The sequence below is a fragment of the Hyperolius riggenbachi genome, chromosome 5 (assembly GCF_040937935.1).
Source record: "Hyperolius riggenbachi isolate aHypRig1 chromosome 5, aHypRig1.pri, whole genome shotgun sequence".
NCBI classification, from domain to species: Eukaryota; Metazoa; Chordata; class Amphibia; order Anura; family Hyperoliidae; genus Hyperolius; species Hyperolius riggenbachi.
In genome coordinates this window covers 282395491-282414111 of record NC_090650.1, presented here as the reverse complement: position 1 = coordinate 282414111, position 18621 = coordinate 282395491, and the positions used below count along the sequence as shown (strand labels likewise).

The 18621-nt window shown below is 41.7% G+C and overlaps 1 protein-coding gene across 4 annotated transcripts in view; it reads right to left on the bottom strand.

Moving 5' to 3' along the window:
• CARMIL1 (capping protein regulator and myosin 1 linker 1) overlaps window positions 1-18621 on the bottom strand; it is a 398430-nt gene that overhangs the window by 69404 nt on the left and 310405 nt on the right. For 3 of the 4 annotated variants that reach the window (XM_068236999.1, XM_068237000.1, XM_068237002.1), the window contains 2 exons: window positions 13892-14044; window positions 4701-4718 (listed from right to left, as the gene is read on the bottom strand). In XM_068236999.1, the coding sequence (XP_068093100.1) occupies window positions 4701-4718; window positions 13892-14044 (171 nt within the window). The remainder of the gene's footprint in view (window positions 1-4700; window positions 4719-13891; window positions 14045-18621) is intronic. The other variant, XM_068237001.1, reaches the window with a different exon arrangement.

Sequence of the window (18621 nt, the reverse complement as noted above, 5' to 3'; positions counted from 1 at the left end):
TAGATGCTGGCGTTAGAACTGTACTGTGATATTAAGCTGGGTGGTCCATCATCTCTTTGCTCCAGAGGCCTATATGCAATCAATGCTTCCTCCTAGGTGATATTTTCACAACTTGTGAATAAAATGCCTTTTAAGCTAGAATAATTTTTACAGTACTTTTTCCTCTAGTTTTTGGAATGTTTTCAATTCCAGGGTGCTGAAAAGTCATTTTAAACAGAAGATTAAAAATCTTTTCTAGAAGAAAACTTAGTAGAACATGTGAATTGATTAAGGGCCAGAGTGTGTCCATGTATTCTGAAAAGAATTTGAGATTTTGATTCAGCTTTAAGGTCAAATTTCTATATAGTTTCTTCCTTATTTGATGGAGATTTCACTTGCATTCAGGCGACAAACTGATAAAAGTTGATAAAGTTTTTTCTAAGAAGCCCTAAGCCCATGCAGTGATTTCCACTACAGAATCAGGGCTCAAACCCACTAGCATCCTTTTCTAAGTGCTGGTAATTTGAAAAGCTCATGCTAATGCAATGCTATGGGTGATTTTTATCAAATCACATTGCTCTAGTGGGATCACACCCATAGAATTACATTTGCAAGAACTTTTCAAATCACAAGCGCTTAGAAGCGGCTTAGTAACGTACTGCTAGCGGGTTCCAGGCCTAAGTCTATTTATAATACAGCACTGGCTGAGGGCCTGAGGATCACAGCTATTTAATGGAGAGTTTCAACCTTGTGAAAAGATTTCTCCAGCTTTTCAGATTCCTCTAGCCCTGTGTCAGCAGAGCTGATTAATTACCTCTGTGGGTTTTCACAAAGCATGCACTGTTGGTGGTACTTGAGGGCAGGGATGGAAAGCTCTGCTCTAGCCTTTCTGGTGTTATGGGCGAGTCTGACTCCTCCATGGAAAAAAAGCAGAAAATGGTATGGACAAGTCAGGCTAGTCCAGCAGTTGTAAGGCAGGGTTTTGTTTTTTCTCATGCATTTTTCGCATTCCCACAAACTCAAATTTTAATGCAAAAAAACTGCAAATTTTTCTTCCAAAAAGCTGAAGAGAAAATGGAATTTAATTTATTTTTAGACAATATGTTGTGTTTGAAGCTTTAATTATACTCAAAATGTATACCGGACCCTTGCTTGACACATTTTGGTAAGTTACAGGCAAAAAATGTCATGAAAATTAATTGAATTAATTAATTTGCACAGAAATCCAGCCAAAATGCAACACCAGGGAGGTTAATGATACTATGCAATTCCGTGTAAAAATGTCCAAAAATCTATGCTTAAAGGACAACTGAAGTGAAAGATCTATGGAGGCTGCCATATTTATTTGCAGGTCTATTTGGCTGCAGTAATGTCTGAATCACACCACAAGCAAGCAGCTAATCTTGTCAGATCGGACACTGTCAGAAACACCTGGTCTGCATATGCTTGTTCAGGGTCTATGGCTGAAAGTGGCAAAGGATCAGCAGGGCAGCTTGTATTGCATACAATGAAATACATATGGCAGTCTCCATATACCCCTCACCTCAGTTGTCATTTAATAATGTTATCCTAAAATTGTAGCACTATTTGCCCTCACAGTCATAGTGCTTCACAGACTGGTGAATCTGGGATTTTCCGTTATACTCAATCTTGTTACTGACCTATTGCCATCTGTAGTGACATGTTAAACTGCAGTTCATAAAGATGGTGCCTTAAAGAGACTCCGTAACAAAAATTACAACGTTTTTTTCTACCATCCTACAAGTTCCTAAACCTGTTCTAATGTGCTCTGGCTTACTGCAGCACTTTCTACTATCACTGTCTCTGTAATAAATCAATGTATCTTTCCCCTGTCAGACTTGTCGCCCTGTGTCTGGAAGGCTGCCAACTCTTCCGTGCTGGTCTGTTTATGCACACCCCTCTCCAGGCCACTCTATGCACACTCCAGTGTGTGTATTATTTACATAAGCCAGCAGCGTCTCTCTGCTATCTTATCAGTGATAGAAGAGAGCTGGATAAAAATCCTCCTCTGTTAGGCTGTGAAAGGAGCTGGGCTGACACATACTGAGGAATGACAGACAGGAAGAAAGGATCAGCCTCACAGCCTGTCACTAGTATTCAGTGCATGAGAGCTCAGCTGCAGGGGACAGAAGGTAAACACACAAGTGATCTCTTGAGATACAAAAGGAAGGGTGTATACAGCCTGCTTGTGTATGGATGTATTTTCTATGTGTGGACATGCTGTACATCAACCTACTTCCTGTTTTGGTGGCCATTTTGTTTGTTTATAAACAAACTTTTAAAAACAGTTTTTGACTACTTTTAATGCGGCGGGGAGCGGTGAAATTGTGACAGAGGGGAATAGGAGATGTCCCCTAACACACTGGTATGTTTACTTTTGTGCGATTTTAACAATACAGATTCTCTTTAAGGCCCCGTTCACACTTGCGTTTTGCCATGCAAACGGACCGGATCCTGATCGGATCAGGACCGGATCGGAACCGTACGGTTCCGATCCGGATCCGGTCCGTTTGCATCAGGCATGCATCAGGCTGCCATCCGGATCCATGGGCAAAAAATAGCGAAATTTAAATAAAAAAATGTTGGGGTCAGCAGAAGGTGCACCTGTAGAATCAGGTTCCTCCGCTGTAGGCCTCACCTCCACCTCCGACATTCTGCCAAATAGCTCCAGCACGTCTGTCACTGATGCTCCACTCCAGACATGCTTGGCCCATGTGTCCCCATCCGAAATGGCCGCTTGGATACGCATAGGAAGTGGGGTAGAACGTCAGGTGTTTGTAGGCAGTGTGTTCTGTGCCTTCCGTTTCCCATTGGTTTCTGTGTTCCGGATAGTGCTGTCAGGCTCAGGTCCGACTCCGGTCCGGGTGCGTGGGCCGGAGATACGGAGCTAAAAAATAGCGCATGTTGGAAAAGTGTCTGGATCCGGTCCGGCTCCGTACTGTACGGAACGGACACGTGTGAACGTCCGCATAGCCTTTGCATTGCTATGCGGAACGTACGTTCCGTTTGTACAGTATACAGTCCGGATCCAGCCCGGCGAATCCGGACAGGGAACGCTAATGTGAACCGGGCCTAAGCTGGCCACTAACGGACCAATTTCTAGCAAAAAATCGTTCGATCGATCCGAAATTCTAGTTCGGCAGTGATCGAATTGCCAGTAAATAATCTCCGTTAATGGTTATATGGTTTATATTTTAAAGACGATTGTGATCGATAGATAGCAAAGATTGGTTCGCTGATGGTGTAGTGAACGAGTTTTCTTCCGATCAGAATTTGTGATCGCTCGAACGATTTTTCGCTAGAAAATTGGACCATTCGTGGCCACCTTTAATTGACAGCCATGGCCACAGGATTCTGGCCTTTTCTTCCCTTTTCCCTACCAATTCATCTTGTCTCTCCCCCCCCCCCCCCCCGAAGGTGTGCAGTGTGGTCCAGTGTATCCTGGGACGCTGGTGTAGGTTGTGGGGAGTTCGGGACTGAGTTTTTGTCCACCTTGCCGCTGCCTGGGTCTGTTGTCTGTGCAGGTACAGGCCTTATGGAGTCCACTGCTGCTACCCAAGAGATCAGGGCTCAAGTGAGGTAGGAAGACTCCACACTGATCGGGAAACCTTTGGCCTCCTGGATGCCAGCTCCATCCATTCACCCACCGCCTGCTGCTGCCCTACCGCAGCAGGGACACCTCTATTTCAGCCCCTCCATGATGCCAGCCACTAAACCAGAGGTAAGGGACGCTGCAGCCGTAGGCCTCTGTGACAGCCAGATTATCCTGACCAGCCATGCTGAATGCTGCCCAGGAGTCGGAATCCACCACAGAAATGAACACTACTGCACTTTTTCAACTGGAACATCTTGGCCAGCACTGCCAGATGTCAGCAATCGGGATCGTCAGCAGAGTCAGCCATCACTGCAGGTTTCTTTCATGGGTCATCACTACCGAACCTTTGCCTCCCTCTCTCCTCCTCCCCCGTGTCTCCTTCAGGGTGACAGATGATTGCCAAGTGCGACTGGTGGCGATGTAGTACGGCAGCCTCGGCTCTTGGCTTTCAGACATTATCCCCCCCCTTCCAGAACCTGTAATTCCGGGTACAACCCTCCTTTGTACTTGGTAAAATAAATGATTCTGGTGGTTCACTAGTTTTTTTCCCCCTAGTATTACAGAACCGGTCTGGTTTGTCGTCCCTATTCTGGCTTTGTTGAAATGTATTGTTCAAACTCAAAATGAACACATATATTTCACAAAATTGTATTCAGTTTTATCTTTTGATATGCCATCTTTGTACTATTTTAAAATAAATACAGGGTTTAAATGATGTACTATTATTAAAAGTATGTACTATTATTATTATTATTATTAATAGTCACATATTTAAATTTCACACAAAGCTTTGTAGAAAGTGGGTTGTATTAGCCAGACATTATGGATACACATCTGGCCTAAGGGAAATGTAAGTAGGAATTGGCTGCATACAAGTCAAGCAAGAAATAAAAACACATACTGCTCATCTTGCGTCCTCATTTTGTAGTTCTGAATGTGGTATCTACAGCTACAGCTTGTACATGGAATGCTTTGCTAACCCTCAATTTTACAAAGCGCAAAAGAACGCCTTTGCAGACGATGATGAGTCAGATATTAAGCAGAGAGACAAATGAAGCATGAAAGTATGGACACAGGAAAAGGCACAGAAAAGAAAAGTACTTACACTTCTACAGCAGAGAGTCTCCAAGCAGCAAAAAGAAAAGGACAGGATATGAATGAAAGAGAAAATAAACTAGCATATTTCTAAGAAGTAAAAAGCAGGGCAGGAAAAACAGGTTAAAATAAAATAAACAGACCAAATCCAGCCAGAGGAGAAAAAAAAAAAAAGGATAGATACAGTATTATACTTCAATCTCTTCTGCTTATGGTGATCAGATGCTTTATGTTCTCCCATGAGATGTAAAAATCTGATACTCTTCTGCCCAACAGCACTTTGCAGTGAAAATACACAACAAATGCTGCAAATACTAAGTTTATGCAGAACAATGCAAACTTTGTATGTAAATGTATGAAACTTGAAAATGAAGCAAATGAATACTGCCATGTTGATCGAACTTGAGTCGCTCATTTTCATTTTTCTGCATACATCTGTATACTCCTGCATCAGCTTGGAGTTATGTGAAGCTCATTGATACTCCTAATACTTAAAGGGGCACTATGGCGAAAAATTGTAAAATTTAAAATATGTGCAAACATAGACAAATAAGATGTATGTGTTTTCCCAGAGTAAAATGAGCCATAAATTACTCTTCTCCTATGTTGCTGTCACTTACAGTAGGTTGTAGAAATTTGACAGAAGCGACAGGTTTTGAACTAGTCCATCACTTCATAGGGGATTCTCAGGGATTTATTTATTTTTAAAAGCACTTAGTGAATGGCAGTTGCTCTGTCCAACTGCCAAAAAACTGTGTAGTGAGCAGGGAAGCTGGCCAGCATCTTTGTATAAATATTTTTTAGGGAATATCTTTATAAAGTATAAAAGCCTTGCTGAGAATCCCCTATGAAGACTAGTCCAAAACCTGCCACTTCTGTCAGATTTCTACTACTTACTGTAAGTGACAGCAACATAGGAGAAAAGTCATTTATGGCTCATTTTACTCTGGAAAAAAAAACGTATTTCTTATTTGTCTATGTTTACACATATTTTAAATTTTACAATTTTTCGCCAGAATCCCTTTAAAGAGAACCCGAGGTGGGTTTCTGACATGAATATTACGACACAGAGGCTGGTTCTGCATACCATCACCAGCCTCTGTGTCTGTACTGTGTCCCCCCAGGCGGCCCCCCTGAGCTCTGCTGTCCCCCAATATAAAAACCGCCACGCTAGCGACATGCAGATTGCCGCTAGCTGGCTGTTTACCTTTGTGCTGCCATTCACCAACGCTTCCCGCCTCCTCTATAGCGCCGCTCCCCGCCTGCGTCCCTTCCCTCGCCTCCTCCGTAAGCCGATTGGAGGAAGCTTACGGAGGTTGGGAGGGAAGAGATGCAGACGGGGAGACGTCGATATACAGGAGGCGGAGGAGCAGCGAGTGAATGGCAGCACAAAGGTAAACAGACTGCTAGCAACTAGCTGCATGTCGCTAGCGTGGCAGTTTATATATTGGGGACAGCAGAGCGTACCTGGGGGACGAGCGCACCTGTGGGACCTGGGAAGAGACAGCACAGACACAGAGGCTGGTGATAGTATGCAGAACCAGCCTCTGTGTCCTAATATTCATGTCAGAAACCCACCTGGGGTTCTCCAAATAATTTTCCACTATCATAAATGAGACCCTTTGAAATACCCACATCCATTTCTAGCAAAAATAGCTTTAAATCATCATAAATTACGCCCAAAAATTGATCAGTATTAGACAAACAGTGGCAGGTCGCTATGCCTGACAGAAGTTGCAGAGGTGTGTAAGAGAAAGGAGCAGACCTAGATCCTGGTATAGCTCTGTTTAGAAGATAAGTGATCTGTCAAGTTTGATTATGATAAAATGGATCCACCACCATGACCAGTTACTGAGTACAGACTCTGGACCTGCACTCAACTGAAAGGGTTGCCTTTTGTGACGAGTCATATTTTAAACTCAAGTTCCTGGCTTCAAAATTCCCTTAACCTTAACTCCGCTAATCTCACTTCGGATCACCCTAATTAAAGTGGATCCGAGATGAACTTTTACACATTGCATAATTGTGTTCCTTTCCTATTGTTTATAGGTCATTCCTCAATCCAAATACTTTTTTTTTGTTTTAATACTCTAATTCCCTATAAACTAAACAAGCCACGCCCACATGTTTTCAGAAAGCCAAGGCACTTTCAGACAGTAGCAAGGGCTCATGGGAGCTCAGTCTGGGTATGAGGAGGGGGAAGTATCACTAGCCAGAGATTTCAGAGGCAGAGGGGAGGAGGGATGAGGAGGGAGTCATACAAGCCTGATTACTATAAACCAACAAATAGGCAATAGACAGGGCGTTTTGCTAAGAATTATGAACTAGTAGTGGAGGTATGGGCACTGTATTTCTTGAGCACCTTGTCTAGCCTATATTCAAGTGGTTTGACAAAATGACAGTGAATTGTACTGGGATCATCAGTAATGTATTCAAAACAGTAAATTTATTTGGTGACATATTAGAAATGGTTTATGTTTTGCTCTGTGACTCTCCATTTAATTTAGCTTTGGCCCCCCTGAAGGATTAAAAGAATGTGTGTGGATTGTTGCGGTCTGTCTTTTCAATGGCATGTGTAACAAGGGAGTTGCTGATCTGACAGCTTAATGATGTGAATATGTTCCCAAGCCCCGAAGCCATGCCACTAGCTCTCTAACAGACTTTTATGAACCAAGATAGCTAGAGGACAAGCCCCTCAGCTTCATTTATAGTAAGCTGTGCACAACACAACACTGCCAGGTCTCATACATATCAAAGATCAAGTCCAAATCAACATTTTCTAACAAAGAACCATGCACACTGCAGCTCTTCTGCGCCAGATAGCTTTCTCTGAAGACAAAACCTGCTTAGATAGCAAGACTATATTGTTCTAAAAAACAAAACTAAAAAAAAATGTTTAATTTTTTTTTTTTGGTATGGGTCTTTTTTTTTTTTTTTTTAATAAGGAATTTAAAATACATGGTCTGTAAGGAAAAGAACTTAGGAAAATTGAGATACTGTTTTACCCTCTAGATCAGGGGTGGGCAAACTTTTGTAGCCGCGTTACTCTTGCAGGCCACATTCCTCTCCTCTCTCCCTGCAAGTTGCGGCCAGTGCGTATTGACAGGTTTTAACTCACCCAATCAGTGTCAGGTGACACACTGACAGCAGGTCACAGGACGCCTCTGTGGCCATGGAAATTGCTGCTGGAAGCTGCAATTGGGCGAGTTAAACCTGTCATAATGGCCACTCGCAACTCTGCAGGGAGGGAGGAATGGGGCCTTCTATTAGTGGGTCGGATTGAAAACACTAACAGGCCAAATATGTAGTTAGTTTGCCCAGCCCTGTTCTAGATTGTAAGCTATCAAAGGGACCTCCCACTAGTGTTTCCAGTTCCTGTTTATTTTATCAAATGAACATGTACCAGTACTAGTGATGTTTTCAAACTGCACATCAATTTGTTCTTGTATTGCTGAATGTCTCAATTGTACAGTGTGTGAAACTGCTCATGTATCTATGCTCCCCACAATTGTCTGTTTTGTGCTATGTACAGTGCTATGGAAGCTGTTGGCACAATAAAGATATACTATTAAAGGCAAAGAGTGCAGATGCCAAATAAGATAAAGTTTTATTCCCGTTTATGCACTTTATAAGTTGTTCATTAGTAATTAAAACTATCACTTTAAAGGGGCACTATGGTGAAAAATTTGAACATTTAAAATTTGTGCAAACAGACAAATAAGAAGTACATTTTCCAGAGTAAAATGAGCCATAAATTACTTTTCTCCTATGTTGCTGTCACTTACAGTAGGTAGTAGAAATCTGACAGAAGTGACAGGTTTTGGACTAGTCAATCTCTTCATAGGGGATTCTCATCAAGGCTTTTATCCTTTATAAAGAGATTCCCTAAAAAGGATTTAAACAAAGATGCCGGCCAACTTCCCTGCTCACTACACAGTTTTTGGCAGTTGGACAGAGGGATAGGGAACTGGCTAATGGACAGAAAACAAAGAGTTGTGGTCAATGGATCATACTCAAAATGGGAGACTGTTAGCAGTGGGGTCCCACAGGGGTCTGTACTGGGTCCAGTGCTCTTCAATTTATTTATTAATGACCTAGTGGATACAGTAGTGAGCAATGTTGCTATTTTTGCAGATGATACAAAATTGTGCAGAATCATCAACTCTAAGGAAGATAGTGTTATATTGCAACAGGATCTGGATAGGATGGCTATATGGGCACATACATGGCAGATGAAATTCAATGTTGACAAATGTAAAGTCATGCATTTTGGTCGTACCAATGGTCTAACACCATACAAAATAAATGGGATACAGTTGGGGACATCAAACTTGGAGAAGGACTTAGGAGTACTCATCGACAACAAGTTAAATAATCGTACTCAATGCCAAGCCGCTGCAGCTAAAGCTAACAAAATTTTGGGATGCATTAAAAGGGAAATAAAAACTCGAGATGCTAGCATAATATTGCCCCTGTTTAACTCTCTAGTAAGGCCACATCTGGAATATGGAATTCAGTTCTGGGCACCACATTACAAAAAAGATATTGCAGTTTTAGAGCAGGTGCAGAGACGAGCAACAAAATTGATACGTGGGATGGAAGGTCTCACTTACCAAGAAAGGTTAGATAAACTGGGTTTATTTAGTCTAGAGAAAAGACGCCTTAGAGGAGATCTAATTAACATGTATAAATACATCAGAGGGCAATATAATAGCTTGGCGGATGAGCTTTTTGTCCCTAGGCCTTCTCAAAGGACTAGAGGACATGATCTGCGCATGGAGGAAAAACGTTTTAGCCATTTATTTAGGAAAGGGTTCTTTACAGTAAGAGTGATTAAGATGTGGAATGCATTGCCACAGGAAGTCGTTATGGCAAACTCTATACCTGCATTTAAAGGGGGCTTAGATGCTTTCCTTGCGTTGAATGACATCCATGGCTACAATTACTAGGTAATGCCAATGATGTTAATCCAGGGATTTTATGATCAACAGGGATATGTGAGGGAGCAGGCTGGAGTTGTACTTTGTACTGGTTGAACTCGATGGACGTATGTCTTTTTTCAACCAAAGTAACTATGTAACTATGTAACTGCCATTCACTAAGTGCTTCTGAAAATAAATAAATCCTTGAGAATCCACTATGAAGAGATGGACTAGTCCAAAACCTGTCGCTTCTGTCAGATTTCTTTTACCTACTGTAAGTGACAGCAACACAGGAGAAAAGTAATTTATGGCTCATTTTACTCTGGAAAAAAAACATACTTCTTATTTGTCTAGGTTTGCACATATTTTACATTTTATAATTTTTTGCCATAGTGCCTCTTTAATGTTGAAAGAAACATCACTTTGCATATGTTTTAGTTACTTGCAAAAGACGTTTCTGTGGCCATGTGACCATTCCACTACCTGTCACCACTTACTTCTATACAGTGCTTGCTTACCCTAATCATCCTCATAGCTACTAGAACTTGCCTTGATTAATTGTGTATTCAGTCAGAATTTTCCTTTTATTGTTGATAGTTACACAATTACCACAGGTTTTACTACAGAATATGAATTTTTCATTAACGCCAGTTGCAAAATAGAGACATATCTACCGGTCTTTCCCCGAATATAAGACACTGTCTTATATTCATTTTGGGGAGGAAATGTGTGCTTGGGCTTATTTTCAGGGGTGGGAGGGGCTAGACGCTGTGTGTATGGTGCGGCTCTTACTGCAACACCCTCGTGGCTGCGTCCCCCTCTGTTCCAAGTACCGATAATTCCTCCAGCGGCGGCATAGTGATCAATCTGTGAGGGCGCCCTTTGACCCTCACGCAGTACGCTAGTTCGGGCTCTGCGCTGGCGCTCTCTTCCTGTCATCATGTGCGCCCGGCTGATGCGTCCCAGGCGCACATTGATTAATCAAGGTGCGCCTGGGACGCAGCAGCCGGGCGCACATGATGACAGGAAGAGAGCGCCAGCGCAGAGCCCGAACTAGCGTACTGCGTGAGGGTCAAAGGGCGCCCTCACAGATTGATTACAATGCCGCCGCCGGAGGCATTACTTGGAACAGAGGGGACGCAGCCACAAGGGAGGTGCGGTAAGAGACCACACACCTCCCCATATACAAAGCGTCCCCCCAACGAGGTCTTAATTTCGGAGTAGGTCTTATATTTCAAGCATGCTTGAAATATAAGGGAGGCCTTACTTTCGGGGTAGGTGTTACTTTAGGGGAAACACTGTACTTCTCTTTTGAGGAAGGATTCCAGTGAAGTCCTCACTATCCTTCTTTATAACCTATATTTAATTAACTAACTTTAAAAATTGCACAGTGTAGATTTCTCAGCCAACAACACAAGGGAGCACAAAGTACCTCTACTGTAATACCCGGCGTTCAATAGCCACTGAGAGCTTCATGTGTGATACATAATTTATTTCCTTATGTCTGAATGATCCATCAAGTCTGGCAATAATCCCTTTCCTGGTCTAATTTTTCAGTCTTGACTTAAGCAGCCTGTTAAGACAAAAAAAGGCTCTAGGCCCCAGTTTTGTCTTCTAACAGTCACAAAGGTATGTGTTGATCTTCTTTAATACAGTGCTAGCTCAGTGCACTTTCTATAAAATGTTACTGCTTGCAAATTAACATTTTATTCCATGCAAATAGAGCAATTTATCCACACAAAACTTGCCACCATGAAAGTACATAGTGTGATTAGTTACAACTGGCAAAATATAAAGAAGAAGATCCTGCTAGTAAAGTGCTACTCCTGCATAATGAGCCTTATACTCCTCAGTGTTTCTCTGACATACATCTTTTACATAGAGACCTCTACTTCTTTAAAATAAAAACAGATTATTTCAATTAATAAGCATATTAAATAAAAATGGCGTGTAAAGGTAACTGAACTGTTATTTAATTTTGAAAAAGTGGAACCGAACTCTTGCACAGCACACAATGTAAAGTCTTTAATCCACATATAAATGCTGAAGAAATGTACTGCTGTGTTTCTGGGTTCAGTTTACCCAGTGGCATACCTAGGGCATTTGACACCCAGTGCTAGGTATTAAAAGACCCCCCCCCCCCCCAAAAAAAAAAGGAGCGAGTGTGGCATGCTAAGCATGCCACAGCGGGTAATGCAAGGTGTAGGCTCCCCCCGTAAAGTTGGCCTCAGTATAGGTAACTACTATAGTTGCCCCCAGTATAGTTGCCCAGTATAGCTAGTATAGTTTCCCTCAGTGTAGGTAATATAGTTGCCCCCAGTATAGTTGCCCCAGTATAGGTAGTATAGTTGCCCCAGTATTAGTATAGTTGCCCCAAGTATAGCTAGTATAGTTGCCCCCAGTGTAGGTAGTGTAGTTGCCCCCAGTATTAGTGTAGTTGCCCCAGTATAGTATAGTTGTCCCTGGTATGGGGGAAGCTTGGAAAAAGAGGCAGCGGTGGGGAGGGGGCCAGACCTCCCACCTCCCTCACCTGAGTCCCCTCCTTCTGGTGCTTTCCCCCCTCCTAATTAGCAGCAGCAGACAGAAGCAGGCAGGAACAGGCAGAGAGGAATTACGCACTTGCCTCCTGCGTTCCAGGCGATGTCGCACAGCGTCATCCTCCCGTGACACTGGTCTCTGACTTCGCCGCTGCTCACTGTGCTTCCGCTAATCAGGAAGCACAGTGAGTGGTGAAGGGATACCGGTATCATGTGACGATGATGCTGTGCGCCATCACCTGGAACACACGAAGTAGATGAGTAAGTCCCCTCTGCCCGCTTCTGTCTGCTGCTGCTAGGAGGGGGGGGGGCACCATATGGAGGGGGCCCAGGTGAGGGAGGTGGGGGGTCTAGCCCCTCTTCCTGCTGCCCCTCCTTTTTGTGTTGCTTCCCCCTCCTGCACAGGCCTTTGTGGGAGGCCTTAGAGACACCCCTGGGAGGTCCGTCACCCAATGCGCCCCGCCTCTTGCCGCAATACGGTAGGAATGCCCCTGAGTTTACCTAGATCAAATTAGTTCTGATCAGCAGCTGTGAATAAACTTCAGGAGTGCAGCCAGGGCTTTCTCCTCATACAGTAAACATTGAGGCTTAACCCCTTCAGTTTTCCCTGCAAAGTAAAACCAAGTTCTAAACATTGTTTTCTTTCAGGGTTTTCCATTCATTGTAATGGAGAAATTATTTTGTTCATAAAAGTTGTGCTGTGGCTAATCTTTTAGAGCAAGGAGGAAATTCTGAGTTCAGTTCCACTTTAAGAATGTCTTCTGTGTTGATACATATAAGGAAAACTAGTCCTTAAATATCACATGAGTGATAGGTAGGGAAGAGCAAAATATCAACTGCTGTAAACTGTGATTTGATAATCCCAAATTCTATCTCCTAGGTGGGACCAGTTGTGTTAGTTAATTTTTTTAATTGGTAATGGGTAACAAAGATTTATTCCAGCTGCAAAACTAGTGACTTCTGAAGCGATCTTCAGTACTAGTCTATATACTGTAGTTGCAGATCCCAGTTTGGCAGCATATTATAGCTAATACAGACTAATGGGCAGCATCTTTTGCCTGCACATTATTCCTATGCAGACTCGACTAGAGGACCAGTGATGCTGTCACAACCCTCTACTGGATTTCCAAACAAATATATAAAATGGCAAAGAAATGGCAAACATGAATACAACAGAAGTTGCCATTTCAGACCAAAAAGTGACTCAAAGATTTCTTAATTTAAAAAAATAGTGACTTTCCAATACAAGCCAAATAAAAAAAAATAGCATAATTTTTTTTACATAGCATTTCCTCTTCTTTTTGTAGAAAGATTCAATATAATCCAGAAAATAGTTGAATTTTACTGCAACTCAATCACATAATTCCAGGAAGGGTTTCTGGAATGATTTTTGTTCTCCAATCTGAAAGATCCTTTGTAGATTAGGTCCTTTCAGACTAGCAAGGTTAAAGCAAAACACATTAGCATGAAATAAGCCAAAGCAACCAAAATTTGTCTCTCATTGCCAAATTTCAATTATCTTAAATAATCTGGTTACCATGGACTATTGTACACCACCACCGTTCAACACACTGATTACTGAAGATGATTCTATTGTTTAAAACCTGCTCATATCAACAAATTACAAAACAAATACCTAAGGTTTTAAAATATCTAAAAACATGAACAACTCGCATAAATCTTTTATTTTTCAACGATGGCAAATTTGAAAGTGGTTCCCAGTGGCAGTGACTGTAACTCACCATGCAGGTGTCCAGTTCCTCCAGGCGTTCCATCTCGGTGAACTCTTCAATGGTTATGATGGTTGAACGTTTGGTGGGTTTCTCCTCTACTGTCTCAATCTCAAGAGACTCTTGATGCAGAAGAGGCTTTCCACGTTTTGTGAGATGTTCAGCCTGTAAGTGATTTCATGATGTTTAATAAGCTGAAAGGTGAAATAATAAACTTTAACCACTTAAGCCGGATGGGTTGTTTATTTTTTGCATCTGAGCAACTTTCACCTCCCATTCATTTGCCAATGACTTTATCACTACTCATCACAATTAATTGATCTATATCTTGTTTTTTTCCGCCACCAATTAGGCTTTCTTTGGGTGATACATTTTGCTAAGAATTAATTCTAAATCCATTTTAACAGAAATATTAAGAAAGAAATGGAAAAAAATCATTATTCTCAGCTTTTGGCCATTATAGTTTGAAATTAATACATGCTACCGTAATAAAACCCATGTACTTTATTTGCCTAATTGTCCCGCTTATTACACCATTTAAATTATGTCCCTATCACAATGTATGGCGCTAATATTTTATTTGGAAATAAAGGTGCATTTTTTCAATTTGCATCCATCACTATTTACAAGCCCATAATTTAAATAAATTATATTAATATACTCCTTTGAAATGCATATTTAAAAAGTTCAGACCCTTCGGTAACTATTTGTTTTTTTTATTGTAAATTTTTTTTTTATTAAAAATTGTATTTGGGTAATTTTTGATGTGGTGGGTAAACATCTAATTTTAAATGTTAAAAAATGTATTTATTTAATAAAAAGTGGATGTGGGTGTAGTTTTACTATTTGGCCATAAGATGGGCACAGTCAAAAGTGCTGGGAGCGATCGATTTAGCTCCCAGGAACAAGAATGAAGATGGGAAACTTTTTTTTCACTTTGAAAAACTGCAGCCTCTGATTAGAGGCTGTCTGTTTTTCTGGGGGGAACTTTGATCAATGAATGGGATCTATAATCCCATTCATTAATCGCTGGGCTAATGGGCAGCAGCGGGAGTGCGCGTGGCCCACGGGAGTGCGCGCAGCCCAACTGGACGAGAATGTTCGTCCAGTTGGGCTTAAATGGTTAATAAACATTTATACATTTATGTCAATTGTATGATCCAAGGAAAAAAATCTAAAAATAATCTGAATCATTCCCTTTCATTTGCAGGTTCCAAACATAAAATGAATCAGTCAAGAAATATTTATTTGACATTCAACAGGTAAATAAGGCCAATTTCACCCAAAACAGGTATTTGTTTAGAGGCATGTTAAGTCACTGTATACAATGCCAAGCAACAGCAGCTAAAGCAGATAAAATTCTGGAATGCATAAAACAGCAAATGCATTCATGAGATGCTGGTATACTACTCCCGCTGTATAAATGTGTGAGGCCACATCTAGAGTATGGGATGCAGTTTTGGCACCACACTACAAGGATATTGATGTTCTAGAACAAGTACAAAGACTCTAAAACTGAACTCATTTGGCTTGAAAAAAAATATAACAAATGGATGACTTGATTATATATATATATAGTATAGTATAAATATATCCGAGAGCAGTACACAAGCTTGGGCAGATGTGCTTTTTGTCCCTAGGCTTGTACTCTGGATCCTCCAGAAGCTTTTTGTGGCCTCCTGGAGCTCATGGACCCCTGAAACATATCCGGATAGGCTATGGTGGCCGCGCTCCACTCTTTGCATGAGTGTGTCTGTACTGAAACTGCACGAGTACGGACAAACAGCTTTGGGCTTACTGCCCAGGTCAACCATACCATATTTACATGGATGCAGTACAGCCACACTCGTGCACAGTGGGGAGCATGGACGCAAACTGCAAAAAAGTCCCATGCAGTGGAGGTGGTCTCGAGGAGGATGCGGGAAGCCTCTGGAGGATCCAGAGGCTTCCCTTTTATAGTTTCGTGTTTACTTTAAGTCGCCCAAAACTGCTCATAATGGGTTTTGGGTGACTCTTCAAAGTGTGTGCTCAGACACATGCAGGCTGCTTGCTGACGGTTAGCTGTGTTGGAAATCCAAGCTTGTTGCTCCCAGTTGCAGCCCCCTTCTGCCGTGTCCGCTCTCCATGGGGCAGAATAGGCTGCTGGGAAAACCTCTGAGCAGCGTGTTTGTATAGGGCTTAGTAACTTAAAGTTATTATAAAAATTCCTTTCTAGAAAACAAAATGGTAATTTTGTGCTTGGTCTAAATTTTGTTCACTTGCTGATGAATCTGGCTTTTCCAAGCATCTCAGTAACAGATACAGGAGATCACTTTTCAATGAAATAGCTGAACTAATACAAACAGTATACAAAAGCACAAGTAGTATGCAATTTCCTGAGATAATGTTCTTTTGTTTCTGACAGAGCAGCATGTCCTCAGCTGTTTCCCCCACTGGGTCTCTTCTTCAAAAGCATCTTCGGCGGTGTAGGAATTATTTAAGTGCAGCCACTGAAGGATAACAAATCTCAGAGTCCCAGTAGTGCCATTCCCATTGTCTCACCCGCTCCTTATGAACTCTTAATTCTGTAGCTGCTATACAGACCAGAATTTCCAACCACTTGTTACAGTATTAAAACATGTATGCTATATAGCAAGACTATGGCAACAAAATGAGGGACTGACTTATAAATATAATGGAAAGAATACCAGCAATATGAGCAGGTTTACATTTTATTTCAATATACTGTATAAGGGTTACTGAATTGTACAGAGTACTGGTAAGCTTGCACATTCCAACAGTCAGGTGTTTTATAATACATCAACCTTTCAAATAAAACTATGCTTCCTAGGCAACAGTTAGGGCTTGATTCACAAAGCCGTGCTAACATTTTAGCATGAGTGTGCTAAACAGTTAGCATGTGAAGTGCCATTCGCGGACTTTTGCGCGCGCAAAGAGCCGCGAACGGCACTTTACGTGCTGTTTTGCACACCTGTGCTAAACAGTTAGCACGGCTTTTGAATCAAGCCCTTAATGTTTTATAAATCTCTTTGGAAATATTAAAAGTGATTTGTATAAACGTGATGGTTGTTGTAACAGTCTAAAATTGATATTGTTGCCCCTAATATATTTTTACCAACCCTGTTCTGGGCAACACCCATTCACAGCAGGTGCCCCAGAGGAAAGAGGACTTGAATGAGAGTTAATATATAAACAAAAGGGCTTACCTGATAGCAGTACACCACTAAAATAAATAAAGTCGATATTCTTTATTAGCACCGCGCACAGCGCGTTTCACGGGTCACAGGCGCACTGTATTAACCTGATGAAGCAGGCAGTGACCTGTGAAACGCATTGTTTCCAGTGCTAATAAAGAATACTTAATTTATTAATCTTAGTGGTGTACTACTCTTAGGTAAGCCTCCTTTGCCTACAAATATCATTTAAGTTATCTTTCCTTTGGGGCGCCTCTTACCTCCCAGTTATACCCCCGTTCCCCAAATGTACTGGGGAGGGGGGGTGTAGTCGAGTCCTTTGGACATCCAAACCATATATTCTTCAAGGGAGGGACCAAACTGATGATGGATGACTTCGTGAGACCCGAGTGAGGACGGGATTTCCTCACCTGATTGATTCTGTGGTTTGTGAGTAATATTACTTGTATATTATTCACACACTTTGCTTGATCTACTACACCATAAGGGGCTCCCGTTTTCTCTTTGTGTTAGGGCCCGTTTCCACTTGAGTGGTTTTCGCTCCGAATCCAGTTTCCCTGCAGGCACATCGAGCGGGGAAATTCTGCCATAGAGAACAATGGCACCGCCGGCCGAATCGCTTGCGTTAGCGATTCGGCCAGCATATCCATGTGAATTTGTGTGAATCCCATAGGCATGCATGGCACGGCTGATGAGATCCGTCCGCTCAAGTGGAAATGCGGCACCACAATTAAATCAACTTTTAGATGGCTGCTGACCAATAAGAGTGGCCTGACAGGTAAACTGTAAACTGTATAAACAAGACATTTTATTTTGTAATCGAGGTCTTTTATTCTTGAAACATTTATATTACGGTGAGGACTTCTTCACTTCTTTGTTGATGTAAAACTTCAATTTCCTGTAATGCAGGCAGCCACTAAAGTGCTATTTGGAGTACATACTACAGAAGGAGTGTATGTCAAGAAGCACTTACTCTATTTGACATTATCATGATATTTTGTACAATTCTTAAGTTCAATAAGCCTGTTCAGAAACTACACAGCCCATAATAGAAACGCCACTCATATGTACTGTTCAGCACAGCATACGGTTAGGCAGATCTGATACAGACATACATAGGTTGCCACCCAATGTGGCAAAACGATTGATGCCTTTATAATCAGTATCGAATGAGTGAGGAATCTATTCCAAGCACACACAGCATATTGATTTAGAATAGATTTCAGCGTAAAATATAATCGATCCAGCCACAACCATGGGCTATTTACCACTGCTCCTGATCAATTGAAAATTACTGTCTGGTCCAATCGATAGTTTTGATACATTTTCAGTAAAAATCTATCAAAATTACAAACAATGTGACATCTTGTACAATAAATGTCAATCTCTGTGTGTCTGGCCAGCTTAAAGAATCACACTGCCTTTGTTCCTACAGTACCTGCCTGATGCCTTAACTGCTGTAGAGCGCTAGGGGTTATTCATTATGGCAAGTAGTGCAGAAATAGGCTATCAGACTGGCAAACAGAAGAGGAACTCTTCTTATCTCAA